Genomic DNA, 27960 nt, shown 5'->3' on the forward strand with positions numbered 1-27960 from the left:
CTTTTAGATTATACATGGAAAGCTGTTGAAATATAATTACTCTGATCTATGAACCAGGTAATTAAGGTAAAAACTCCCACATTTTCTTAGACCTCATTAACTTATTTCCTTTGGAAATTGCTACATAATGACAGTACATTAGAAGTTTATCCATAAAATGACACTGAATAATTGGACCTTGTCCTGGGACATTAAAGGACAGAACAGCACTTCAGTGTTCAGTGCCCTGATGCATCGTGAAGTTATCATTGCATATATTATTAAATTGTGCATATATTTTCAGAGGAAATGGACAAATCAAACCAAAAAGGACAATACAATTCTTGTCTCCTTTCTCAGCTTGTTCATTGAAGCCAAATAAATACTGACATAATGAATGCAAAATGTTATGGGTGTCTTAATATTTGCAATTATCATTCAAATCAACATAACTTGGGAATATGATTGGAGGGTGGTATAAAATACCTATAATTAATTACTTAATGAATTAATGAAACAGATAATAGAATCCTCTAGGAACATATGAGTGGAGGTTGCCAAGATTAAAGGGCTATAGTAGTGTCCCTTTTAGTTAAAGCAAGTTGCAAAAACAGGTCCTGCCATTACAAGCCTCAAAATGCTATCACTTGTAAAAATGTTGATGTAATTCATTCAGGCTTTTGAGGAAAGCAATTCTTCATTGGTTTTCTGAAGTGCTAAGCAATGGCTCAAAAGTTATTACAATTTTTCTGCCCCATGGCAGCAACTGCTGGCCAAGTTATCTCATGCATATACAGTTTCATACTGAAGCTAGAATGCTGCCAATAGTCCGATGTTTACCGAAGGATTCTATATTGAAGAGGGAATCCAACAGATTCTATGTACCATGACTATTCCTTCAGTATGGAATGTGACTGTCTAGGGCCAAAAAACATGTTAGTTTATGGACTGGGATCCTAGTACGGGGGCATATTTTGAGGATAGGGCTTCATCACCTTGGATACCTCCTTTAGAGCTTTGGCTTGTTCAGACTAAAACCCAGAATGGAATCGCAGTACTATCAGAATCAGAGCCACCAGCCTCAACTGTAATAAACAAGCAAACAAACATGTGTATGCTCTACATGCAAGGGAGGGGCAGTGGAGATGAGTTCACTGGCTCTGCCCCCACCCCCACCGTTTTTATTGCTGTCTACACATGGAGGGTGATTTCATCTGTAGAAGAGAGTATTCTCTATCCATGGAAACTATTAGGGGTGTGCACGGACCCCCCGCTCCGCTTCACTTGCAGATCCGCCATTTTCCGGATCGGGCCGCTCCGCCCCGCCCCCACTCCGCCCACTTCCGCTCCGCTCCGCTCGGAGCTCCGGATCCGGAGCTCCGTTTCCCCCCCCCATAGGCTTGCATTGAAAGCTAAAAAATTATACAACTTTTTTTCTGTTCAAGTTAGAAACCTCACGTTTGGCACCATGACACCTCATGGGGGCATACACACGCACGCCAAGTTTCAAAGCAATCCCATCATCCCCTGATTTTTGGGGAATTTTTGAAAATCGGGCACCCCATTCACACCCCTTTCCATAGCTCTGTCAATTTGCACGTTAGAAACCTCAAACTCGCCACCATGAAAGCTTATCCAGGGATACATACGCACGCCAAGACTCAAGGCATTCCCATCATCCCCTGATTTTGGGGGAATTTATGAAAATCCAACACCCCTTTCCATAGCTCCGTCAATTTTGCACGTTAAAAAAAAACCTCAAACTCACCACCATGAAAGCTTATCCAGGGATACATATGCACGCCGAGACTCAAGGCAGTCCCATCATCCCCTGTTTTTTGGCGGGGCTTAAACGTGCAAAATTTGGAACTTCCAAAAGTCCAAGTGAGCGCAGGAAGGACTTCTCCCCTGAGTCAAAGCCACACACACACAACATCCCTGCGAGGTGGGCAGGGGAGGAGGGAGGGAAGGCAGGCAGGCATGCAGCTGGCATTTCTGGGGGCATAAGGAAGTGAGCCAAGGATAAGCCAGTAATGCATATAAAATGGAATAAATAAATAAATAAACAAAGGAGGGGTGGAATTAAAAGCAGCAGTGTTGCTCAATAAACAGCAAGAAGATTTTTTTAAAAAAGGCTATATCTGTCTTTTACCAGCAATAGGGGGACGTGCCCAGGGGAGGGGGAAGCAGCTGCCAGTTCAACTCAAGACAGCCACCAACAGCTCTGAGTTTAAGAAGTAAACGCTCACTTCAACTCATAACAGGCATCGCTCCACCACTAAAAAGTGAACATTTACTTCAACTCATGATAGGCATTGCTCCACCGTTTTACTCTCTTTGGAAGGCTCTAATGGCCTTCCAGTGCAGGAGAGAGTGGGGGCACGTCCACAATGAGATGCCCTAGGGGAGCTCATCCCCTTGCACCACATCTTTTCAGTTGTTCCCCAAAGTTAGGGTGGGGAGCAGTGCTGTGTTTCTATCTCTTATTCTTGGCTTAGTATATGATTTCAGGTTGTGTTTGTGCATTTGATGGGGCTACTGTGTTAAAAAACACGGGGAAAAGCCCGTTCAGATGAAGAAAGAGAAGTTTCCCAGAATCCCAAGTTACCTGTTTTGCCTATGCCCTCCTCTAACTTTGGGATCATCATGACCGGGAGCTGACTCTGCCCCTCAGCCCTTTGAAAAAGGTATTTTTCCCGCCAATTTTTTAAAAACTTCTAGCCCGCGACCTGTATGACGCAGAAAGTTGAGAGTAGTCTCAAAATGACCCCCATCCACGACTCTCTGTGCACAAGAATTTTCAGAACGATAGCTTAACCCCCCCCCCAGTTATCCCCGATTCTTTCCCTCAATGCAATCCTATGGGCGAAAAGCCGAAAACGCCGTTTGAGCCGCGCGGTTGACCCGATTTTCAAAAAAATATAGCACGCGACCCACACAACGCAGAGAGGTGAGAGTGGTCTCAAAATGACCCCCATCCACGACTCTCTGAGCACAAGAATTTCCAGAACGATAGCTTCAAAAACAACCTAGTTATGCGCGATTATTTGCGAAATGTTTTCAAGATGGCGACCGGAGCGCTCCGCCTGAACTAGGAGCTCCGAAAAATGGTCGCTTCTCTTCGCCTTGCTTCTAGGGGTCCACGGTCCGCTCCTACTCCGCCTCTGGGTAAGGCGGAGCAGGCCAATCCGCTACTGCTTCTACGCTCCTAATCGGAGCGGATCACACCCCTAGAAACTATCCCTGAGATATTAAAATTCTGATTTTTCAGGTAAAGTCTCAAGGAGGCTATTTTCACAGTGCTGGGTTGGCACTGCTTCCCTCTCAAACTCCGTGTTTTTCCATTTCCAGGGCAGTGTTGAGTAATTCCGATGCTGCAGAGGCAGTGCGGGGATTCTGGGCGGCCATCCGGGTACCCCACCCTCTTCCTGATGGAAGGCGACCAATCACTGGTTGCTTTCTGACAGGCACTGCCTCCAGGTTGACCCCGGATTGGCCTTCGAGCGATGTCAGACAGCGGAAGCACCATATTGATGTCACTCCATTTGATAAAGTCAGGGTAAATTCCTGACTTCTTTGAACTGCAACATTGCAGGGAAGCATTGTGGTGGCTGCACAGCTGCACTTGCATCTTCTAACCAATGCAGCACAGATCCACAGCCACCATGGGGCTTTGCCCATGTATAGACAGCCCTTGCCTTCACAAATAGAGGAGGCTCTCATCTACAAAGAGTGCCCCTCCCTCATGGATAGAGGTTGATAAGAATAATGATTGAGGACAGAGCAAGTACATTCATCCCCACCTCCTCTATTTACATGTAGAACTTACCTGCAAGGAGAAACGGTGCTAAGTTTAATTCTGAAGCTAGAATGCTGAAGGTACTCCAGTGTTTTCAGAGGGATTCTAGTGCATTCTATGTGGAATGCCTGTTCCATGCAGATTAGGGTCCCAGCAGGACTAGGAATAGGGGGCTTTAATGCTTTGCTCTCCTGCAGGTTGCCTGGAACACAACTCTTTTTTGGCCTTGAGGAGATGTCATAGGAGATTCTGAGGAGGAATTTGGAGGCTAGAGAATGACAGGTGGAGGCCTAAAGTTGCATTCCAGCCCAGGACTGTGTAGCAGAAATATCCTCTCCTACTTTTTGTTTTTGTTTTATTTAGACACTTACATTAAATTGTATAGTTATCCCACTGTAACTGAGTTTCCCATTGTAAATATTAACCTATTTCTTTTGCCAAGTTCTGGGGGTTCGGAGAAAGAAGTTAGCAAGCTGAGGATAGTTGGATAAATTCACGTTTTTGTAATAACCACTTTCCCGCAGTTTAGTCTGTATTCTTACAGTCATTAAGCATCTAGCATTTATGTCTATTAATGATACTGTAATATTCCACCTTATCCCCAGGATGCAGTTGGTTTGCTCCTACAGCTGGGACAAAAAGCCCTTCTTGTATTTCTCTAGGTAGCAGAGCTCTTTGTACTAGTTGCTAATGGCTTCCTCTGCCCAGGAGGTTTCTTTTCCTTATGTGTTTAAGTATAAAGTTCAGTTGAAGAGAAAACAAGCAAAGTAACAAACAAAAGAGCAAGAGGCTTCAGAACAGAAGATAAGAAATAGAGAAGGAAAGGGAATTTCAGCAGGTGTCATTTGTATAAATGCAGCACCTGGTGAAATTCCCTCTTCATCACAATAGTTAAAGCTGCAGGAGCTCTGTCCATTTGACCAGCTACTGCAGATTTAACTGTTGTGATGAAGAGGGAAGATCACCAGGTGCTGCATGCATACATGTCACCTCCTAAAATTCCCTTTCCTATGCAACTGTTAAAGATCCAGGAGCCTTGTCCTCCTTTTCATACGGTCACTCTATTTTAATCTTTGTAAACTGTCAAGAGAGCTTCAGGTATGGGGCAGCATAGAAATATAATAATAATAATAATAATAATAATAATAATAATAATAATAATAATAATCACCAACAACTGTCCATCAGATTCAACCCCATCAAACAACCTACACCATACTAAACATACTCACCTGAAACAATCTTGGAAAATGCAGATCATAAAATGTACTGGGAATTTCACCAGATGCTGCATGCATAATGACACCTGCTGAAATTCCCCTTTCTATACAACTGTTAAAGATACAGAAGCCCTGTCCTCTTTTACATATAGTCACCCTACATAAATAAAGCAGAAGACATAGCACATAGAAGCCCTCTACATTAGAATTCTAATATAAAACACTGTAGTACTGGCAGTATTATACCAAATACCTTAACTGCTAGATACTGTAGCTTGAAGAAATCCCCCTAGCTAGACATGGCTTTTGGTGCCTGGATATTGCATTCAGCAGTGTTGTGACTGAAGTCAGCTCTTCGCTCATCTGGTGGTAATAGTTCTACCCATATGGCAGCTCCCCAAAGGTTCCACTTTCCAGTGCCTCCAAAAGGGGAATAACTGACGTAGAGTAGCACACAGATGTGAACCTGGTTTAGCGGAAATGCCTGGCCATATAGAAAAACATGCAAATGATCACACGGTTTGGCTATTAAAAGAGTTGTTAATATGCAGCCCAGTCAGAAGCAGACATGGATGAGCTGCTCAAAGATCCCCTCAGATTAACTCAGAAATTACCCAGGTTCAACATACCTCGGGTAGTTTTTCCAATCCAATCCAAAGTTTCAGGAGACATTTCCCCACCCAATCAGTTACTGGAAGCAGAGGGAGAGAGCACAGGGGTGAAATTAGGGCTGGCCCAAGGCAGAAACATTGACTGGCTGATTTGGTTGTTTTGCCCTATCCTAAATAATTATCCATTGGGACCACAGTAAATAAAATAAGGCTATAAAAATTCGTTAAGGTGCTGTTCTCTATCTTCAGAATATCATAGGCCTATGGTGATACTATGGTGATACTGATAAGGCCAACAAGGCCCTGATGAAGGCTGTGATCATGTTTGTTTGGGCCATACTAGGTGCTACATGGGAGACACAGACATGTAACAGCCTCTCAACCTTTTCCTTTAGAAAAATAAAAAGTAGCCCCAGCTTAAAAAAAAATCTACTAGAGGAGAAAGAGATAAGCAGCATCCCCCTTCCCCCTCTTATTCTGCTTTCTCCTGCAGCTGCTTTTCATTTTAAAAATGTGTTAGAAGACCCTTACACATGTCTCCAGTGTAATGCTTACCTAGATTGTCAGCATCTCACAGATCTTAAAACATGGTCTAAGCTAAGCTACTCGTCCCACCCGCTGAAGAGAGCTGATGACGCGATAGTGGTCTGCCCCGTCTTGTGCAAGTACATGTGTCTGCTGAGTGGTGCAACCGTGGACAAGGCCCACATGGTGACATACTGCCCGCTCAACCAGGGGAAGCAGTTGCTGTACCAAAAGTGTGTATGCAACCAGCCAGGCATAAAGTCAAGAAAAGAAGGGACAGCAAAAGGGGGAAAAACCCATAATTGTTCATTCAAAAAGGACAAAATTCAGAAATCAAGGAGTAAAGATGGGCGAGGTAAGAACTACCAGGCAACATTGGGAGAACTCCAAATAAGCCAACTTTCTGTTCTCATTTTCCCGTGGTTCTTCTTTCAAAATAAGAAAGACATTTCTTTTTTTGTATGACGATTTGCTTTTTCTGCCAAGAAGATCATGGATGGGAGAAATATTAGGGTTTTTTGTTTTTTTTAAGACACTAGAATTTGTGGGACTCCCTCCAAATATAACCTCTTTCAGTTTGAAGGGGGAAATAATACTGTATTTGTCTTCAAAAACTGAATTTGTGCATTTGCAAGCATTCTTTTTATGTTTTATGTTTGTAATCATGCCAGTATATGTGGCTCAGAAGGAGGCAGCCTTAAAAATACAATTTTTAAAAAGAAAAGTTTGCTAGTACTATCTCCTCTTTTGAACAGATGAGTCAAGTTTATATGCTTTGAAAACAAATACCAAAAATAAAGATATGTATATTTATGTTTGTTCTTGTCTGACCTCTCATTGTTGTTTATAATATGCTGCCAGATGGTTGGCTGGCTTTTTTATTTTAAAATTTCATATATACTTTAAAACTTGTGTATAAAACTGCTAAGGTGCAAGACCCCAAACAGGAGGTTTCACAACCCGAGTTTGAAATTTTAAAAAATCCTAAAAATCAGGGGATAAACAGATCTGCTTCCAATTTGGCATGGCTAAAGCCCTACTTAAGAGCTATCCTGGTGCCAAGTTTCATCTCTTTATCGTTAAGATTGACGGAGCTGTAACCATTTTCAGGGCCGGCACTCCCATTGAGGCCACTAAGGCAGCGACCTAGAGTGCCAACCTAAGAGGGGCGCCAGGTGCACGGCGCACGTTGGCTGAGCCACTGCTGCTCTAGGATTTAGCTGGGCCTGGGCAGCCGAGATGGCGCCACTTCCCTCTGAGCGGCTCTGGGAGGGCTGAGTTTTTCATTCCCCCATCTTGGGAATGAACATGGAGCCACGCCCCTTACCTCTCCTAAGCATCAAGGCGATGAGAGGTAAGAGGCGGGGCTTGATAATAATGTGATGCTGGTGACTGATGGAATAATTGTGACTTTTTCCTGCTGCCACAGTTCTTTAATTTCCATAGCCAGTGGTGTATATTCAAGGCTGTTGGGTAAACCCCACTACCACGCGATGAAAGGGGATGGATTAGGTGTGAAAACAAAAACCATAGCTTGCAGAATCTAAACTTCCCCATGTCTCCCAGCCCATAGCTCAGTGACAGCCTGTAAGCTTTGGAAGCGGAAGGTCCCAGGTTCAATCCCTGGCATTTCCAGTTAAAGGCACCATATCGGTATTGGTGAGGGGGAGAGATACAAATTCCTGCCATCTGTTCACTTTTCCTGACTAGTCCTGTTGTAGTGGCCCTAAACCTGTGTGTGTAGGCATATGAATGTGTGTGTGTGTGTGGAGGGGGAACATTGCACCCTGCACATAATTCCACTTGCTTGTGAGTGGTAGAGGAATGCATGTGTGAGAGAGGGAGTATAACAGCATGAAATACTCTCACCAATGAAAAAGTTGTCTTGTTGGTTTTTTATGTGCCATTTGTCTGTCTTTAAATAAGTTGAGAGTGCACCTGGACAATGTAATAATGTAGCAGCTCCCCTGACATTTTTCATCTCTCTGCCCTGTGAACAAAATCTCGTTTTTACTGTTGTGTTTGCAATGGCGGAGGTATGCATTACACCGAGTGCCCTTTAGTTCAAAATGATTTGTGTGCCAAAACATTTTCTTTTGTATTTGAGAAAGATAATCAAAAATTGATTATTACTTATTCTTGCAATTTAAAATAAATTTAGCAGTTTCAGGTTTTGTGCTTATTTTTTCTACAAACCATCTGTTCTTAAAAATTGAAGTTGGCAATTTTTGGGGGGTGGGGTGGGGTGTGTGAAAATAGCTCACCTTGCCTAGGGCGCAAAATAGTCTGGCACCGGCTCTGACCATTTTTGTAAATTTCCATAGACTCCATTATCCAAAAATGGAGCGGAACTTGGATGGATAATCCAACAAAGTGGAGTGATGGAGTTGCTCCAAAAATCGGAGCAGAGAAGTCCCTCAATGGAGCGCCACTTGGAATTTCGAAGTGAAGCAGAGCCACTCCGTACAGCCCTAGTGAATATAGCATTGCAACATTTCTGATAATAACTTCAATTGCTAAAACTGCATTGCACTAAAGTGTGTGTGTGTGTGGGGGGATTTTCATTACCAAACATGGCCCTTCTGGCTGCTAGTTGCCCACAAAGGAGTAGTTTATTGCAAACAGCTTCTTTGGGGGCAAATAGCAGCAGCGGAGAATTCTCAGCATCCCAGATCAAAGCCTTGTGCACCTGCATTTTCTTTAAAATAAAAGTAACCAGTTTAAGCACATGTGTTAAATTTGAATAATTTAACAAGTGAAAGATTTGGCAGGTCTGCTCCTCTGCTCTGTAAAAGTGCCCATTTTGAGAAGCAACAGTGACAGGTTATTTAGGGTGCAATCCTATGTAAGTTCAGACAAAAAAAAAAATCCCACAACTCCTATATCCCCCAGCCAGCCATGCATAGGGTTGTACCCATAGCCTCTTTATCATGGCAATGCTGTAAGTTCAATTGGAATTATAGTAGAGGTGTACCACTGGGGATTTAGTACTGGGTCCTCAACTGAAGGGTTCGGATGGCAGGATTGTTTTTCCTTTTAAGTCTTATTGTAAGTTGCTCAGAGAATCTCTGTTACTGGACAGCATAAAAATGCCAAATAAATAAATAGACTGAACCACATGGAGCCAATCAAGCTCACAAAGGCTGCGTTGTTACTGTGTTGGTTTGTATGTAGGTGATAAGAGGGAAAAATGATTGTAGTTGAAACTAATTGTCTGAAGAACTGACTCTAGGAAAGTACAGAAAAATAGTTTTCGGACCATACTCTCTCTCTCTCTCTCTCTCTCTCTCTCTCTCTCTGTGTGTGTGTGTGTGTGTGCGCGCACGCGCGCCTTTGTACAGGCAAAATCAGCTGTTTCAGCTTTATTTAAAGCCATATTTTTTATATCGTTTTCTACAGTGGTATGCTGGGGTGTTTTTTTACAACATGTCCCAAGTACATAGGATTGCAGCCTTAATCCTTAAAGATAAGCCCAAAAATGGGGAATAACTTGAAAATATTAGTCTTCCAAACAATATTGAACCAAATGGAAGATGTTAAACTTTATTAAAATGTCGATACACTAGTAAGCAAATGATTTCAATAACATTATTTTTAAAAGCTGTGCTTTTCCAGAAACTAGGTATCCTATAACAAACTTTCAATCAGATGGCGACCAGTTTCTCTTCCTTTTTCAGTCGACATGGCTGTATTCCAGAACAGCAACAATATGCCTCCTGTAAAAGAATATGTATTTTTTATTTAATTATTTATAAAACGGCTTTCAACTGAATGAAATCTCAACGTGTCAAACAATACTTCTCATTAATACCACATGGTGGTGCTATACAACACCAATTTTATTGCTGTTTTGTTTCAGCTGCTGGAGGGGAGAGCACTGTGGTGTATGAAGGAGGAGAATTACAATCTTTGTTTGGTTAAATATATGATTCCCCCTAAATACAGTTTGGATTCTTTACAAGTGTCTTCTTCTTTTGTATCATTGACTTTGTTGTCTGTTCTGTTGTTATGAATACAGTGGTAAATACTGATTTTCTGTAATTTAGCATATAAAGGGCATTTACAAACTCAGTGATTTATACTAATGAGATCCTACTGATACTTTTATGCTGCCATTCGGCTCCAGAAGGAGCCCTTAAGGAGGCATACAAAAGCAACGTAGAACAATTAAAAAGTAAGCAAAAAAACCAAAACAAAACCATAGGCATAAAACAACTAGATAATATCATGGATTAAAACTAGGATGACCATATGGAAAGGAGGACACAGCATAGAAATAGTTGCATAGAAAAGGGAATTTCAGCAGGTGTTGTTTATATGCATGCAACCCCTGGTGTAATTCCCTCTTCATCACAACAGGAGCTCTGCAGTCTTTTGTATCTGGTCACTCTAGTATAGCTCCAGTATACTCTTTCTATACAACTGTTAAAGATACAGGAGCCCTGTCCTCCTTTTCATATGGTCACGCTATTAAAAATAGAACAGCAAAGAACAAAATGTCAGCCCCAGACAGTATGGCTGTAGCCTCTGAGGGGAGGGAGGTCCAGAGCTTAGTTGACACCACTGAAAATTCCATGACCACATATCTATGGAGCAGATGGGATCATGAGGGGGTCTGCAGGTGGTGGGGAAGAGTGAGGAACCTTTCCAGCAGAAGTTTCCATTCCACTGTCAGACAGCCAGGCCTGGATGTAACCCTTAGGGCAGAATCCAATGGCACCCTTGCATGGGTGGCCAGGTTCACTGGTCCAGGTGCACATGCAGCCGTCCCTGCCATGTGTCCTACTGCTGGTGTCCACGATGTAGTGCTTCCTCGGGCAAGCCCAAAATGAGCGGGAAAGCTCATTCCAGGAAGGGGCACAACTTGTCCCAGAAATTATTGTTTCTGTTTGTTTGCAGGCTCACTCCCAGATGCACTACTTTGCAGCCACCAGCAGTAGGGTCATGCACATGCTGGGTCTGGATGCCCGCACAAGCACACCACTGTGTTCTGTGCATAGTGGTCGTTTTGATACTGCCCTCTTTCTATGCTACTCAAAAGCAGCTTGGTGGAATTATTTTCACAGCAGTACAGGCGCTTGCACGCTTGCTCATAGGGCACTATGATAACACTGTCAACGGTATGCATAGTTTCTTTGGCAGTTAGGCCAGATCTACACCAAGCAGGATATGACACTTTGAAAATGGTTTGAAAACTGCATATGGAGTGCGTCCTGGGCCCCAACAGTTGTCACTACCGTTCTAAACCATTTTAAAGCAGTCGTGTAGATCCTGCCTTAGATGGGGCATCTTAGTGCATCTACGAGCTCTAGCAGAGCATTTCACATGGGCCAGGTATGGAACATTAGAAGAGTGCACGAACTCTTAGGCCCAAGGAAAGCAGATATTTTATCTGCAGCTGGGTAATTATCCCATCACTGCCAGGCCCAGGATGGGAATCGTGATTTCTATAAAAACATGAGGTATGTCTGCTTTCACAGACTGATGGAGGAAATCCTTCTATTAGTTCCTAAAACATACCATGCATTCCCGCTTAGTGTTTTTCTCTAGCCTGTACCTTTCAGAAAGTCTGCTATATAGGCATTACACATTTCAGAGTTGTTCAGAGATACATGGCATGCACACACATTTACAGTATGACAGGTTTCCATATATCGGAAAAGCATCTTTATGTGTGCTCTTATGAAAAAGTACTGAGTTGCTGTGAGGGCTTAACTCAAGCATTCTTCTTCATGCAAATAGCAGGTGCAAGCCCCACAATTTGAAGCATGACCACAGTGGGTGTAAAGCGTACAAGCCCCCCCCCCCCACACACCTGCAATTTACTCTTGCAAAATACAAGTGCATGATTAGTATCATTTAGACTTTGGGCCTGAGCTTCTTTCCTTTTTAAAACAACAAATGGATATTTAGGATGTAGCTGAAATTGAAATGAACAAACAAGTGTAGGTATTTTTAAAGTTGGGTGTTGTTGTTTTTTAAAAAATTGAGAACTGAGCTACTGTTCAGTTTGCATGTATAGATATCCTGTATAGTGTGGGGGTAGCTGGAAGATCCTGGGATCACCCCTCAGAGCAATCAGAGACAACTGTTGTATTAATGTTACAACTGTAAATGAATATAATGCAGTAAATATGGACCATGCGCTTGACCAAAGCTCCTACCTGTTTTCTTATTTGCATTGCAAAGAGCCTCAAGAAGAAACAGCACTGTATTCTGTGTGAATGTGAAGTCTCTAATGAAAAGTGTTTTGTCTCCTTCCAGAAGCATTCGAGGTGGTAATCCAGTCTGGAAATGGTTTACGTTGTTCTGGTCCGTAGAAAAATGTGTGGCTGCAATGAAGTCAACTGCAGTACCCCAGGCCTCTGCAAAGCTGCTTTCAGGGCCATTGTAGTATGGTAGTCTGAAATGTGGGAGATGGGAAAAGTGAGGCCACACGTCAATTCACCTGGGGCTCATCTAGGGTGACCATATGTAAAAGAGGACAGGGCTCCTGTATCTTTAACAGTTGCATAGAAAAGGGAATTTCAGCAAGTGTCATTTGTATATATGGAGAACCTGGTGAAATTCACTCTTCATCACAACAGTTAAAGGTACAGGAGCTATACTAGAGTGACCAGATACAAAAGAGGGCAGGGCAGGGCACCTGCAGCTTTAATTATTATTATTATTATTATTATTTATTTATATAGCACCATCAATGTACATGGTGCTATACAGAGTAAAACAGTAAATAGCAAGACCCTGCCGCATAGGCTTACATTCTAATAAAATCATAATAAAACAATAAGGAGGGGAAGAGAATGCAAACAGGCACAGGGTAGGGTAAACAGGCACTGGGTAGGGTAAAACTAACAGTATAAAGTCAGAACAAAATCAAGTTTTAAATCAAGCTTTAACTGTTGTGATGAAGAGGAAATTTCACCAGGTTCCCCATATATATAAATGACACCTGCTGACATTTCTTTTTCAATACAACTGTTAAAGATACAGGAGCCCTGTCCTCCTTTTCATATGGTCACCCTAGCTCATCTACATGGGCGCTTTGCCCCTAGATTGCTTCGGAGTGGTGGCAGGTGATCTACATGATGCAGCCACCACTCCAAAGCATTCCAGGAGCAAGGCTCTGCACTAAAAAAGTCGGGTACTTGCCCCAACTTTTTTAGCTTGGAGCAAGGCTCTGCAACTCTGTGGAGCCTTTTAAAGATTTTTTTTTATTAAGTTGGGGTTGGAAATCCCGCCAGGGAGGGAGCACCCTGTTCCTCCCCCCAGTTAGCTGTAAATGCGATGCTTCACATTTACAGCTTTTAAAAAAGAATAAAAATAAGTCAGTCCCATTTTTTTTAAAAAAAACCAGCCCCAAACCCTCTACCCTTAGAAGAGGGGTGCGGATGCTCCTAGGCACCCCAGAAGCTGCCACGTGAGTGCTTGGGTGGGCAGGTGCAGCGGCATCAGCAGTGCCGCTGGTGGGAAAGCCCGCAACTGCGCTCCTTCTGATGCACAGTAGATGGTCAGAAGGGGCGTCAATAGGGTTGCACCACGGCTCATGCCACCGGGCACAGCGTTATCGACGTCGTGAAGACGAGGGCCTAGTATTCATTCTGCTGCCAATAGGATCAATTGTTTCTGACTTGATATTAGTGAGGACAGATTCATAGAGAGGTGTTTTATTGCACCTGACTGATAACTGCATTGCTTCCTGACAACACATTGGTCTGTACTGTAGAGAGAGCTGATATAGTATGTGTGATTAGTTGAAGGCAGCTTCACATAACCCATATCTTACTTATGAATAATCAAAGCAGGGTTCCTGGGAAAAGCCCTTTGGTAGTTTTAGCTTACCGGTTTTGAAACTTTAGTAATGAAAAATTAATGGAGAGGACATGAGCTTTCCACATGTATTCCAGGGCTTTATCTTGTGAGAAGAGAACGGTTGCGGGCGTTTCAGAGTTCCGTGCAGTGGATAAGAGATACTAAAAGGGAAAGATGCTGGTGTACATTAGAGTATCCAAATGTTTTTTCGACTGATTAAGTATGATACAGATATGGGTGAGCTTACCTCTGATCCCTTCAGACTGTCTTGTTAATGCTCTGTGTTGCTGTTATCATTTTAAGAACTGGAAATAACTTGAAAAATAAATCCCTTCCTCCCCTGCTTCTCTGCCAGCCCTTCCTGATCATACTTGTGGTCATTATTTTCATGGAGTTTCTTCTGGCTAACAGCCCTTATAATTCAATCCTGCACATGTCTACTCTGAAGTAAGCTGCATTGACTTCAGTGGGTCATATCCCAGGTAAGCGCATATAGGATTGCAGCCTTCATTAGTATTATCATTAGCTTAGTGTCTGTTGGCTGTGAAGACTCCTCCACCATCACCCAAGTTGTGGAATTCCGTTCCCCAGTGGGCTAGAATTGTGCTGTCCTTGATCAGTTTTAGGTGGACAGTGGAAATGTTATTCTTCCATTCAGCTTTTAACAGTTTCAGCATGGGGTTGATTCCAGTCTCTGGGATGTTTTAAAAATAGCTCTGTTCTAATTCTAACTGATTATTGTAAGTTTGTTTTAATCCTTTTGTTATATATACCCCTTTGGAGAGTCTCTAAATATCTTAATAAAATAAATAAATATTTTCTTTAAGCATTTGGGAAAGCCCTAAGACTTTTAGAAAAGCAAATGAAATTGCAGAAACTTTCTTTGTTTAAGTTACTGAACATTTTATTCGTCTACTTAAATTCGTGGTTGAGGTGAGAAAGTCACTTGCAATTGATATCTGTTTAGTAAGTAGGAAAAAGAAGAACAGTACCTTGAAGAAATCCCTCCAGCCAGACATGACTTTTGGTGCCTGGATATTGCATTCAGCAATGCTGTGACAGAAGTCAGCTCTTCGCTCATTTGGTGGTAATATTTCTACCTCATATGGCAGCTCTCCAAAGATTCCACTATCCAGTGCCCCCAGAAAGGGAATAATAGCTAGATAGTAATTATTACCTAGAGTAGTAAACAATGGTAAACCTGGTTTAGCTGAAATAATACCTGGGCAAACAGAGAAGCATTCTAATGATTTTAATGAAATACTGTTTCATACAGTCTGATTCTATGTCTGTTTATACAGAACTAAGTCCCAATTATTCAGTTGCTTTAGTCCCAAATACATGGCTATGGGATTACATCCATAGAATTTCAGTGGCATGAGGCCTGATGTACACATAGAGAATTTGTATGGGTAATAAAAAAGTAAAACAATACAAGCAATAAAAATTCATGGAACTTGTTAAAAGATGGAGACAAATATACCTAGTGTCAGAGTGATTGATACTAGTTAAAATGTTGAAAAGTTCTTAGAATTTAGTTAATGTACAAACATGATTGATTTTTTTTTTTTTTTTTGAGAAACAATTATGCACTCCTGATATATACTTACAAGCCCACCAGCTCTGTATGGATATGCACAAATTGTCTCCATCTTTATGACCACATGTTGTGGCATTAGTGGGGTCTGCTAGTCTGCCTGAAAGGAAATTAAATAGGGTATCACATACAACTATATTTGTATAAATGGCAAAGCATTTTTACACTTGAATCAGGATTTTGCTAAGAGAGGGGAAACTGCTGTTTGTTCATGATGTTTTTGATTTTCACAACTGCTGAAAAGAATGACAAATGTGTTTTAGAGTTAATAGATTTTACTTTTGCTGGGAAGGAGAACAATGCCTATCAATTATCCTTAGCTGTGCTTCTAAGAGAATGGCTACTATAATTCTTTTCAACATCTTTGACATAAGGAGTCTGCAATCAAAGGGATCTGACTGACTTTTATTTAGAAAGGAAACAAGAACCCACTATTGACCTCAGCTGCATGTTTTTAGAATAGTTTTCCCCCCTGTCACCTATAGTTAATTAAGAAGGATAAATGTATTCTTTCTTTCTTTCTTTCTTTCTTTCTTTCTTTCTTTCTTTCTTTCTTTCTTTCTATAGCGTTATGTCCAAACTGCAACTCTCGCTCAATGCAGCGGAATGGATTTCCATTCTCCTTGTGGCTCCCAGAGGGTTGGGAGACCTGCTAGACCAGATCTGGTAGGGCATCTGTGAGGGCTGTATGAAACCTGCTGGAGATGTAACAAAGAGAAGTTGGGAAAATGTTGCCCATCTCTGCTATAAACATTCCTAGAAAGCAGTTTGGAAAGTGAAAGATAATCTTTAATACCAGTTTAGAAGATTTGCTAACATAGGGTGACATATTTTAGAAACCAAAAAGGAGGACAACATGGTTGGCCCCCAAGGGGGCGTGTCCAGCACCAAGGGGGCGTGCCCACCCGAACATAGCCTTGGTCACATGTCTGATTATACAGCACACATTTAAGACAAATCTGTTCTACATAACATCTTAATGTTAAAATCACTGAAATAAAGAACAAATGAGAGATTCAGTGTATCTGAAATTAACTTCACTCACTCCTACTTTTGTAGGTTTTGCTGTACTTTGAAGCTTTTGCTATATTCTTTGTGTTACATTCTCCCCTTCCCTCAAATATCTTTTCTGACTGTATCTTCACTCATTGCAAGCTGCTGTTGTTGTTAACAGGGTTTGCTACTGGCCGGCCAGCTGGCTGGCTTTTTTTAATTTCAATTTTTTAAAAAAGCTTGTGTATAATTGTCACAAGTTTCTCTACTCTAACATTAGGATGGGTGTTGTGGCAGTGAACACTACTTTGCCCATTCACACTTCTCACTTATATACATTAGCTGCTTTTCGGCTGGGGAAGACTGGAAAATCTAGATTTCCCCTTCCCCTCCCAGATTTGTCATCAAAACCCCAGACAAATCTGGGCAAATCCGGTCATATGGTCACCCTAACACAATAGTAAGACTGAGGCCTTAGCTAGACGAGAGGTTACCCCGGGCTGATACCCGGGATCGCCCCTGTGTGTCCAGATGACACACAGGGGATCCTGGGCTCAGTCAGGGATAACCCCCCCTTGCCCCGGGATAATGGGCACCACTTTTGGCCTGGTATTTCCTGCGGTCGCAGGCTGAGCCTGAGAATGCGAACGTATAGACCGTTCTGCCGCAGTTCCTGGCTAGTGTAATTACTCGTGAGTAGCTGGGAGAAGCTGCAGACAGGGCGCAGTGCTCCTCAGGAGTGCTGCAGCCATCAGGGCTAGGGTGGGGTGTGTGGTGGGACCTGAAAGGGTGGGTCCCCGTGGTTCGCTGAGTGGTGGTCACAGACTCTCAAGACACAATTTCTCTCTCTTTAGAAGGTTTATTATGAGCAGTGCTGCAAGGTGACAGTCTCAGAAGACCTGAGGAACTGCCCAACAATTTCAGGAAAGGCTAACATATTTATAGGGTCAGTTCCCCTCAGATACAATGGCAGAACCTTCCCACCAATCATAATACAGTTCTGCAATACCCAATGAGAAGCAAGGAATTTAAGCATGTACAGAGTAAGTACTTCTCTGACTAGAAAAACAATACATAAATGGGTATTGCAATAGTTACAGCAACCAAATCTCCGTCTGTTTCCTTTTGCGGTTAGCTTGCCTTGAAAACAACTTACTCCACCCTCTAGCTGCCTGTGTTGACACCGCCTTGTGATATGATTTCAACATCAGCTATTAGTTGTGCAAGTAGTTGCAGTCTTAAAAATATGTTTTAGTTACGCAGGAAGCTATGAATCTTATGATTTATAGAGCTAAGGATTTATAGAGCCATTTTCCTATACCTGTGGGCATAGGTAAAAGAACCACCCAGCTTGATTTCCTCGACAGGGGAGCAGGGAAAGCAATTAAATTTTTTAAAAGCCACTTACCTGAGCGCACGAGCGTTTGTGCACATCACCCCTTTAAGAAGAAAAAAATGGCGGATGCGACAGGGTCCTTTCTTGACCTCGTCGTACCTGACATGTCGAGAGCCTGCGATGGTTGCATCGCGGGCTCTCCCCTCCTCACCACTGGATTATCAGTAGGTCTAGCAAAGGCCTGAGTTATCTGGATGGTGTGTGTGTTAGCCAGAGGGACTCCATCTTTGTTTGCTCTGTGACCTGTAGTCACTCTATTCTTGTACTGTTAGGTTGGAAAGTCCGTATTCTGTATAACCTTTGTTTGCAAAGTCTCTGTTCTGTAACCCTTGGCTAGCAGATGCTAAACTGACATTTAATCCTCACCATGAGCTAACCACGAAGGCAACTGTATTCTGTTTATGCTGAATTGTAAAACCATGTTGTCACAATGTAAGCTGCTTATGCCCTACAATATAAGGGGATGCAAAATAACCAAAGTGTGTGCTCTCTTCCTTGTGTAGAACTTAGGGGTGTGCACGGACCCCCCGCTCCGCTTCACTTGCAGATCCGCGATTTTTGGAGCGGGCCGCTTTGCCCCACCCCCGCTCCACCCACTTCCGCTCCGCTCCGCTCGGAGCTCCGGATCCGGATCGGAGCTCCGTTTTTCCCCCCCCATAGGGTTGCATTGAAAGCTAAAAAATTATACAACTTTTTTTCTGTTCAAGTTAGAAACCTCACATTTGGCACCATGACACCTCATGGACGTATACACACGCACGCCAAGTTTCAAGGCAATCCCATCATCCCCTGATTTTTGGGGAATTTTTGAAAATCGGGCACCCCATTCAGACCCCTTGGGATAACTCCGTCAATTTGCATGTTAGAAACCTCAAACTCGCCACCATGAAAGCTTATCCATGTGTCCACATGGACGCCCAGACTCAAGGCAATCCCATCATCCCCTGATTTTTGGCGCGGCTCTAACCTCTAACGCACCACCCATAACCCTAATTCACACCCCTTTTGATAGCGCCGTCAATTTGCACGTTAGAAACCTCAAACTTGGCACCATGATAGCTTATCCATGTGTCCACATGGACGCCAAGTTTCAAGGCAATCCCATCATCCCCTGATTTTGGGGGAATTTTTGAAAATCGGGCACCCCATTCACACCCCTTGGGATAGCTCCGTCAATTTGCATGTTAGAAACCTCAAACTTGGCACCATGACAGCTTATCCATGTGTCCACATGAACGCCCACACTCAAAGCAGTCCCATCATCCCCTGATTTTTGGGGAATTTATGAAACCAACACCCCTTTCCATAGCTCCGTCAATTTTGCACGTTAAAAAAAAAACTCAAACTCACCACCATGAAAGCTTATCCAGGGATACATACGCACGCCGAGACTCAAGGCAGTCCCATCATCCCCTGTTTTTTGGTGGGGCTTAAACCTGCAAAATTTGGAACTTCCAAAACTCCAAGTGAGCGCAGGAAGGACTTCTCCCCTGAGTCAAAGCCACACACACACAACATCCCTGTGAGGTGGGCAGGGGAGGAGGGAGGGAAGGCAGGCAGGCATGCAGCTGGCATTTCTGGGGGCATAAGGAAGTGAGCCAAGGATAAGCCAGTAATGCATATAAAATGGAATAAATAAATAAATAAACAAAGGAGGGGTGGAATTAAAAGCAGCAGTGTTGCTGAATAAACAACAAGAACTTTTTTAAAAAGGCTATATCTGTCTTTTACCAGTAATAGGGGGACGTGCCCGGGGGAGAGGGAAGCAGCTGCCAGTTCAGCTCATGAAAGCCATTGCTTCACCAACAGCTCTGAGAAGTAAACACTCACTTCAACTCATAATAGGCATTGCTCCACCACTAAGAGAAGTAGAACGCTCACTTCGACTCATGATAGGCATTGCTCCACCGGGTTACTCTCTTTGGAAGGCTCTGATGGCCTTCCAGTACAGGAGAGAGTGGGGGCACGTCCACAATGAGATGCCCTAGGGGAGCTCATCCCCTTGCACCACATCTTTTCAGTTGTTCCCCAAAGTTAGGGTGGGTAGCAGTGCTGTGTTTCTATCACTTATTATTGGCTTAGTATATGATTTCAGGTTGTGTTTGTGCATTTGGTGGGGCTACTGTGTTAAAAAACACTGGGAAAAGTCCGTTCAGATGAAGAAAGAGAAGTTTCCCAGAATCCCAAGTTACCCGTTTTGCCTATGCCCTCCTCCAACTTTGGGATCATCATGACCGGGAGCTGACTCTGCCCATCAGCCCTTTGGAAAAGGTATTTTTCCCGCCGATTTTTTAAAAAATTCTAGCGCGCGACCCGCACCACGCAGAGAGGTGAGAGTAGTCTCAAAATGACCCCCATCCACGACTCTCTGTGCACAAGAATTTTCAGAACGATAGCTTAAAAAACAACCCAGTTATCCCCGATTCTTTTCCGCAATGCAATCCTATGGGCGAAAACCGCCGTTTGACCCGCACTGTCCGTTTGTTGTTATTATTATTATTATTATTATTATTATTATTATTATTATTATTTATATAGCACCATCAATGTACATGGTGCTGTACAGAGTAAAACAGTAAATAGCAAGGCCCTGCCGCATAGGCTTACAATCTAATAAAATCATAGTAAAACAATAAGGAGGGGAAGAGAATGCCAACAGGCACAGGGTAGGGTAAGCAGGCACAGGGTAGGGTAAAACTAACAGTATAAAGTCCGCACAACATCAAGTTTTAAAAGCTTTAGGAAAAAGAAAAGTTTTTAGTTGAGCTTTAAAAGCTGCGATTGAACTTGTAGTTCTCAAATGTTCTGGAAGAGCGTTCCAGGCGTAAGGGGCAGCAGAAGAAAATGGACGAAGCCGAGCAAGGGAAGCAGAGGCCCTTGGGCAGGCGAGAAACATGGCATCAGAGGAGCGAAGAGCACGAGCGGGGCAATAGTGTGAGATGAGAGAGGAGAGATAGGAAGGAGCTAGACCGTGAAAAGCTTTGAAGGTTAACAGGAGAAGTTTATATTGGATTCTGAAGTGAATTGGAAGCCAATGAAGAGATTTCAGAAGCGGAGTAACATGGTCAGAGCAGTGAGCCAAGAAGATGATCTTTGCGGCAGAGTGGTGAACAGAAACCAAAGGAGTGATGTGAGAAGAAGGAAGGCCAGAGAGAAGAAGGTTGCAGTAGTCCAACTGTGAAATAACCAGCGCATGAACAAGCGTCTTGGCAGAAGAGACAGACAAAAATGATCGAATCCTGGCAATATTATACAGGAAAAAATGACAAGATTTAGCTACTGCCTCAATATGAGGAATAAAGGAGAGCGAGGAGTCAAATACAAAGCCAAGGCTACGAGCTTCCTTGACCGGAGTAAGCGTAACATCATTGACAGTAAGAGAGAATGAGAGATGAGGAGAAGGTTTAGGAGGAAAAACAAGCAATTCAGTCTTTGCCATATTAAGTTTCAAACGACGATGAAGCAGCCAAGCTGAGATATCTGAAAGACATGCCAAGATTGTTTACCCGATTTTTAAAAAATTCTAGCACGCGACCCACACAATGCAGAGAGCTGAGAGTAGTCTCAAAATGACCCCCATCCATGACTCTCTGAACACAAGAATTTTCAGAACGATAGCTTCAAAAACAACCCAGTTATCCGTGATTATTTCCCGCAATGCAATCCTATGGGAGAAATGTTTTCAAAATGGCGATCGGAGCGCTCCGCCTGAAATAGGAGCTCCGAAAAATGGCCGCTTCTCTTCGCCTTGCTTCTAGGGGTCCGCGGTCCGCTTCTACTCCGCCTCTGGGTAAGGCGGAGCAGGCCAATTTGCTACTGCTCCGCTCCTAATAGGAGCGGAGCACATGCCTAGTAGAACTAGAGAGAGAGACACCCACTCAGCTGAATGTATCCAGAATAAAGACATGTTGTACCTGACCAAGGACTCTGTGCGTTCTTAAGAGAGTTTGGCTGTCTTCTAGGGAGAAGAACCTGGCAATTTTGGCTAACGTGTGTGTGTGTGTTATTGTTTTAACTGTTTTAATTGTTTTACTGCTTTTAAATTATATATTGTTTTAACTTGGTACATGGTTTAATTTGTTTTCAGCTGTGTATATTTACTGTTTTATACTGTATGCTTTTATCTGTATGCCGCCCTGAGATCTTAATGATATAGGCAGGATATAAATGTTTTAAATAAATAAATAAATACACTTGAATATACAACGACATGTATTTTCAACAGGTCTTATACATAATTGTCCTGCAAAAGGAGGGATAAAAGAAATTCAAGTAGGAGAAATTAGAGGATGTGTGAAATCACATGAAACAAAGGCAAAATGCAAGAAGGGAAATGTTAGAGGAACACTAGCAGAGAAAGCCACAAATAGGTTAGGCAAGTATGGAGTAGGGGTGTGCATGGACCCCCCCATCCGCTTCTCTTCTAGATTCGCAACTTCCACATCAGGTCCGCCTATGGTCCGCTCTGGTTCGCTGCGAAGCTCTGGATCCGGATCAGAGCTCCGCTTTCACCCACATAGACTTGCATTGAAATCCAAAAAAGCCTACAACTTTTTTTCTGTTAATGTTAGAAACCTCAAAGTCGGCACCATGATAGCTTATCCACGTATACACATGCATGCCAAGCCTCAATCAAATCCAAGCATCCCCTGATTTTCGGGGAATTTTCAGATATGGGACTTTCTCCAACATTTTGACAGATAAAAAACTTTGAAGTGGGCACCCTCACAGATGCCATCTAGATCCGCATTCATGGCAAGTTCCAAGCAAATCCCATCATCCCCTGATTTTTGGCGGGGCTTTAACCTTTTAACTCACCCCAAATCAAGTCCCATGCTAGAACTACGTCAATTTTCAAGTTAGAAACATCAAATTAGGCACCATGACACCTCATGCATGTATACACATGCATGCCAAGCCTCAAGCAAATCCAAGCCTCCCCTGATTTGGGGGGAATTTTTGAAAATTGGACATCCTAGTATCTCAGGGATTTAAAGCTGCAGACAGCTCAATGGGGCAATTTCAAAGGAAATCCCAACATGCCATGAATTGGGGAGTAGATAAATCTAAATATGAATCTTCTTCCACACTTGAAAAAATTTATTTGGAACTTCAAAAAGTCTAAGTGAGCGCAGGAAGGACTTATCCCCTGAGTCAAAGCAACACACACACAAACCATCCCTGCGAGGCAGGCACAGAGGAGGAGGACTGGCAGCAAGCATGCAAGAGGCTGGTGGGCACAAATCACAAAGCCCATCATGTAGTGAACTCCCAGGGGGAGGAGGGAAGGAAGGTTAGCAGGCAGGCAGCAGACATTTCTGGGGGCACAAGGAAGTGAGGCAAGGATTGTTTCTTTCTTTCTAAGCCAGCAGTAATGCATTGCAAACCAACCCTGCGAGGCAGGCACAGAGGAGGAGGACTGGGAGCAAGCATGCCGGAGGCTGGTGGGCACGAACCACAAAACCCATCATGTATTGCAGCTCCCAGGCACCAGGCAGGCAGAGAGGCAGGCAGAGATATGCCTTAGATCTATGGGGGAGTCAGTCCCGGCAGATGCCCCACCACAGCAGCACCCCGGGGGGAAGGCAGGCAGGCAGGCAGCAGACATTTCTGGGGGCACAAGAAAGTGAGCCAAGGATTGTTTCAAAGCCAGTAATGTAAACCATCCCTGTGAGGCAGGAGCAGCACAGAGATGCCTTTTCTTTTTGCATCCCATAACTAGAAGGCTAGGCGGATAAGAGTAAAGCTTTGTGATCCTTGCTTCAGAGTTGATTGACTACACTGTGATCACAGCCATTATTAAACCACAACAACAACAATAGTAACATTAATAATAGCAGTACTAATTAATATTAATAGCAACAACAACAACAACACCCATAAGGAGTTGAACCACAATGAAAGCCTGCCTGACTTCACTAATGTGGAAAAGCCAGGAGAGCTTGGGCTATGGGGTGTATAAATATAAAATGTAATAAATAAATAAATAAACAAAGGAGGGGTGGAATTAAAAGCAGCAGTGTTGCTGAATAAACAACAAGATTTTTTTTAAAAAAAGGCTATGTCTGTCTTTTACCAGTAAGAGGAAAGTGGACGTGCCCAGGGGGAGGGGGAATTATGCCAATTTGACTGGCCCTAAGTAAGTACCAGTCTTTAAGAAGCTACCTGACACTTCAACTCATGACAGGCATTACCTAGACTGTTTGTTTAAGCTTTGGAGTGCTTGGATGACCCTCCAAGGGCAGGGCAGTGTGTGCACTGGGCACGTCCACATGCCCTAGGGGACCTCATCCCCTTGCACCACAACTATTCAGTTGTTCACCAAGTTTAGGGTGGGTAGCAGTGCTGTGTTTCCTATCTGCTATTTATTTGCTTAGTATATGATTTCAGGTTGTGTTTGTGCATTTGGTGGGGCTACTGTTTCAAAAAACACTGGGAAAAGTCCATTCAGAGACTAAGAAAGAGACGTTTCCCAGAATCCCAAGTTACTAAGTATCCCGTTTTGCCTATCCCCCCTCCAACTTTGGGATTGGAGGATGCTTCATCAGGTGATCATGACTGGGAGTTGAATCTGCCTCTCAGCACTTCAAAAAGGTACCTCTCCCACTTTTTTTACCCTATTTTTAAAAAAATTATAGCAAGCAAACCACACCACGCCGAGTGCTGAAAATAGGCTCAAAATGACCCCCACCCACGACTCTCTAAGCACACCAAGTCTCAAATAGATAGCTTTTTTAAAAAAAGTTATCCGCTAATCTTTTCCCAATGCAATCCTATGGGCGAAAAAATCCAAAATGGCGAGCGGATCGCTCTGCGGAAAGAGGAGCGCTCCGCCTATGGTCGCTTCTCTTCGCCATGCTCCTCCAGCCCCCCAACTCGCTTCTCCTCAGGAGAAGGCAGATCAGCCCAATTCGCTGTTGCTTCTCCGATCCTAAGAGAAGAGGATCACACCCCTAATATGGAGTAAGATTCATTGTGTGTGTGTGTGTGTGAGTGTGTGTATAACTACTCAGAAATAATCCCCACTGGGTCCGACAAGATGAGAAGCTGCACCTTCTGAAATTTCCACATCTATACAACTATGAGAGGTGCAGAAGTCCTGTCCTCTTTTGCAAATGATCATCCTAGAGAAAATGTACTGCAATATTAGCTAGTGTCATGTCAGTGTTAAAAAAAAAAGGCTACAACAATGAAGAAGTTGTTTTGCCCAATAATTGTCCACTGGTATTATAGTAAATAGGAAAAGGCAAGAAGATCTTTTTGAAGGCTCTACTTTCTATACTCAGAATTTCACAGGGCTGTGGTAGTAACCACGATAGTCTACCAAAGGGTTGTAATTAAGGCTTGTTGGACAAAATAGATGTTGCATGGAGACACACCCTTCCAACTTAAACTTTAACCTCTGATTGCCAAACTCAAGTTTGCCTAAGGCAAAAGAAATGTAAATGAGGAATTTGTAATAAAGAATCAGTGAGCTGAAGCGTTACACATAACATTTCCCATGCCGGCCAATTTTTCTCTGCTAATATGCCTCACAATGCAATCCCATATATATAATTATCTTAGGTCTTCTTTAAGGATAGCGCCCACTGAAAGTGGTTTGCAGGATAAAAAAACAGAAAAATATATGCATAGGCAAATAACTATACAATAAAATATTATAAACCACTATAAAAACAGATTACACCAAGTAAACATGCAGTCACAAATTATGGGAAGGCCAGTGATAACAGGTGGGTTCAGAGCCTTCCTGAAGACCTGCAAAGAAGGGGCATTATGAACCCCTGATGGAAGCTATGCATGTCTACTCAAAAGTAAGTTCCAATACATTCACTGGGGCTTACACCCAAAACTGGGTAAGTAAACTGAGAATTGCCGCCTCAAGCTCTTATTCCCTAGGCTTATTTACCTCAGTCTTGAAATCATTTTGAAAAGGGCATTTGCAGGGGACAATTGGTGCACAATGGGAAGGGTTAAGTATCTCTGCAAATGATCCCAATATGGCAATGACTTAACCCAATAAGTCTATATGGCAAATATGGGCTTGAGGATGTCATTTTGCCTTCTAATGCATGGTAAAAAGCCCCAACGTCCATTTTAAAGCCTTGCTATTAGAATAACAAACATAGATAGATTGGCTGTGTTCAGACAACACTTTAGTCAACAGAAGGGGGAATAGGCAACTCACTGCATTATTTTGCCAGTACTTCTCAGATGACATTTTGTCCCGCTCCCGTGAAGCAGCTGAAATTCCCGTCGAGTTCATTAATAGTCAATGTGGCAGCTGAGTGACATTCTGGCCAGCTGTTGGTCCACCCTCCCTCCTCCCAGTGCTATCCTATCAGCCATTGCCAGCTATAGAGGAGCAGTCGGGGTGCTTTCAGCTGCTCTTGCTGGAGAACTCTATGGGTTGCCAACATAGCGTACTTGACGCGTGAAATTAGACAACGGAGCCTGCCAGATGACACAAGAAGCAACGGTTCTCCTGATAATCAATGGAGAAGCCCGTTGTATTTCTCCATTGCTTATTTCGTTGAAATGGTCAACTATCAATTGTATGTGTCCCCCTCCCTCAACCCCAGATGACGCAATAAGCAACGCAATGGATGGTTGCCTAATTAAACAACCGTTGTTTATTGTGTCATCTGAACCCAGCCATTGTCTTCTTCAAGGCTTAGACTGTAAGGAAATGGTACATACCTGTTTTGTATTGCCACCCATGCTGCAAGGGCAGTCCCCATAGGATATTGTCAGCATTACTGGATCCAAGCATAGTGAAATATTTAGCCGTGAAATTAAGCAATATCTTATATGCTCCCATTCTTGCTAAGTAGTTCCAGGGGTTGATGACAATTTTGTTATCTTGTGTGGGGTAATCGTCTAAGTTTCCAGGTGCAAGTTGCCATAGTGGAGGGAAGGCATCGTCCCCTTCAGGCTCTTCAGATCGTCCTCCCTCAGCTGCTACACTGACCACTGCAAGAAGGAGGAGGGTGAGATGGCAAATACGGTTTCTCTGGAAAATGTGCCCCATGCTGGACAGGACCGTTTTGCTTCTGGACATCAGAGAGCATGGAAGTTGCTTTTTAACAAGTAAGCAGCCAGTTAGAATGTGACACATTCTTTCTATGTAAATGAAGCTTGACTCTCTTGCCTTTCCCTCACCACAGCTATTGCAAAAGAGCCAACTACTTTATCTCATGATTGCTAACTTCAAGATATACTCGCAGACATAACAAATAACTCACCTACAACTAAGGCTGAGAGACAGTTGAGAAATTCTTAGGCAGGCTACAAATTATTGTTTGTATGAGTGGCATTTCAAGGACAGTATTAATTGTGATGTCAGCGCCTTCTTTGATCAGTAGGCATGGAAAAGGCTTTTCGTGGGAGCAGCTGCTGCGTTTTTGCACATTACATTGCTCACATAAAAGAACCCTTATAATTACACTAATGGTTTCTAATAATGGTATTGATGGAAAGATAAGGTGTGCTTCTTTGGAGCTCTGTAGTTACTACTAATTAGCCAACTAGTGGTGTTTTGGTTAAGAAGAATATATGGTCAGCACATTACATTTATTCCCTTCACTTACTATCTTTTTATATTGTTTTTTGAATCAGCATTACTGTGTTTTTCAGTCCTTATCAGACTTTTTGGATTGCACCTGTTTCTGTTTGGAGTTACAAGATTGGAGAGGAGAGGAGGAGAACTGGAAATTTTAAGAAATATATGGCCAGTTCAGTCAACATGCTAAGCCATGGTTAGGCTGCTAACCTTTTTGCAGCAAGTGGATAGTGAGCATATTTAAACCATGGTTATGTAGCCAACATCATTAGGACTGCTTCTCACAACACGCTAAGCCATAATGTTTAGCTAAAAATGCTTAACCATCATGGTTTAGTGTGTTGTCTGAACAGGGCCATAGAGAAGAGAAAGAGAAGAGGAAAGAGGAATGAAGAGAGTTTTGCGAAGCCTTGAAGAAACAACTGTGAAGCCCTGCAAAGCCTAAGGTTCTAAGTATAACCTTATC

General features: G+C 42.9%; 1 protein-coding gene across 2 annotated transcripts; it reads right to left on the reverse strand.

The window, feature by feature from the left end:
* Positions 1-9758: 9758 nt before the first annotated feature.
* On the reverse strand, positions 9759-27013 carry C4H6orf58 (chromosome 4 C6orf58 homolog). 2 transcript variants are annotated; one of them, XM_063125720.1, is made up of 6 exons: positions 26633-27013; positions 15557-15643; positions 14939-15123; positions 13977-14107; positions 12299-12537; positions 9759-9850 (listed from the first exon to the last, which is right to left on the reverse strand). In XM_063125720.1, exons 1-6 carry the CDS (start codon positions 26991-26993, stop codon positions 9762-9764), a joined length of 1092 nt encoding a protein of 363 aa, XP_062981790.1. In that variant the 5' UTR covers positions 26994-27013; the 3' UTR covers positions 9759-9761. The 2 variants fall into 2 exon arrangements, with proteins under 2 accessions (XP_062981790.1, XP_062981791.1); XM_063125721.1 differs by lacking the exon at positions 15557-15643.
* Between the last annotated feature and the right edge of the window lie 947 nt (positions 27014-27960).

Source organism: Elgaria multicarinata, chromosome 4 (assembly GCF_023053635.1).
Source record: "Elgaria multicarinata webbii isolate HBS135686 ecotype San Diego chromosome 4, rElgMul1.1.pri, whole genome shotgun sequence".
NCBI lineage: Eukaryota > Metazoa > Chordata > Lepidosauria > Squamata > Anguidae > Elgaria > Elgaria multicarinata.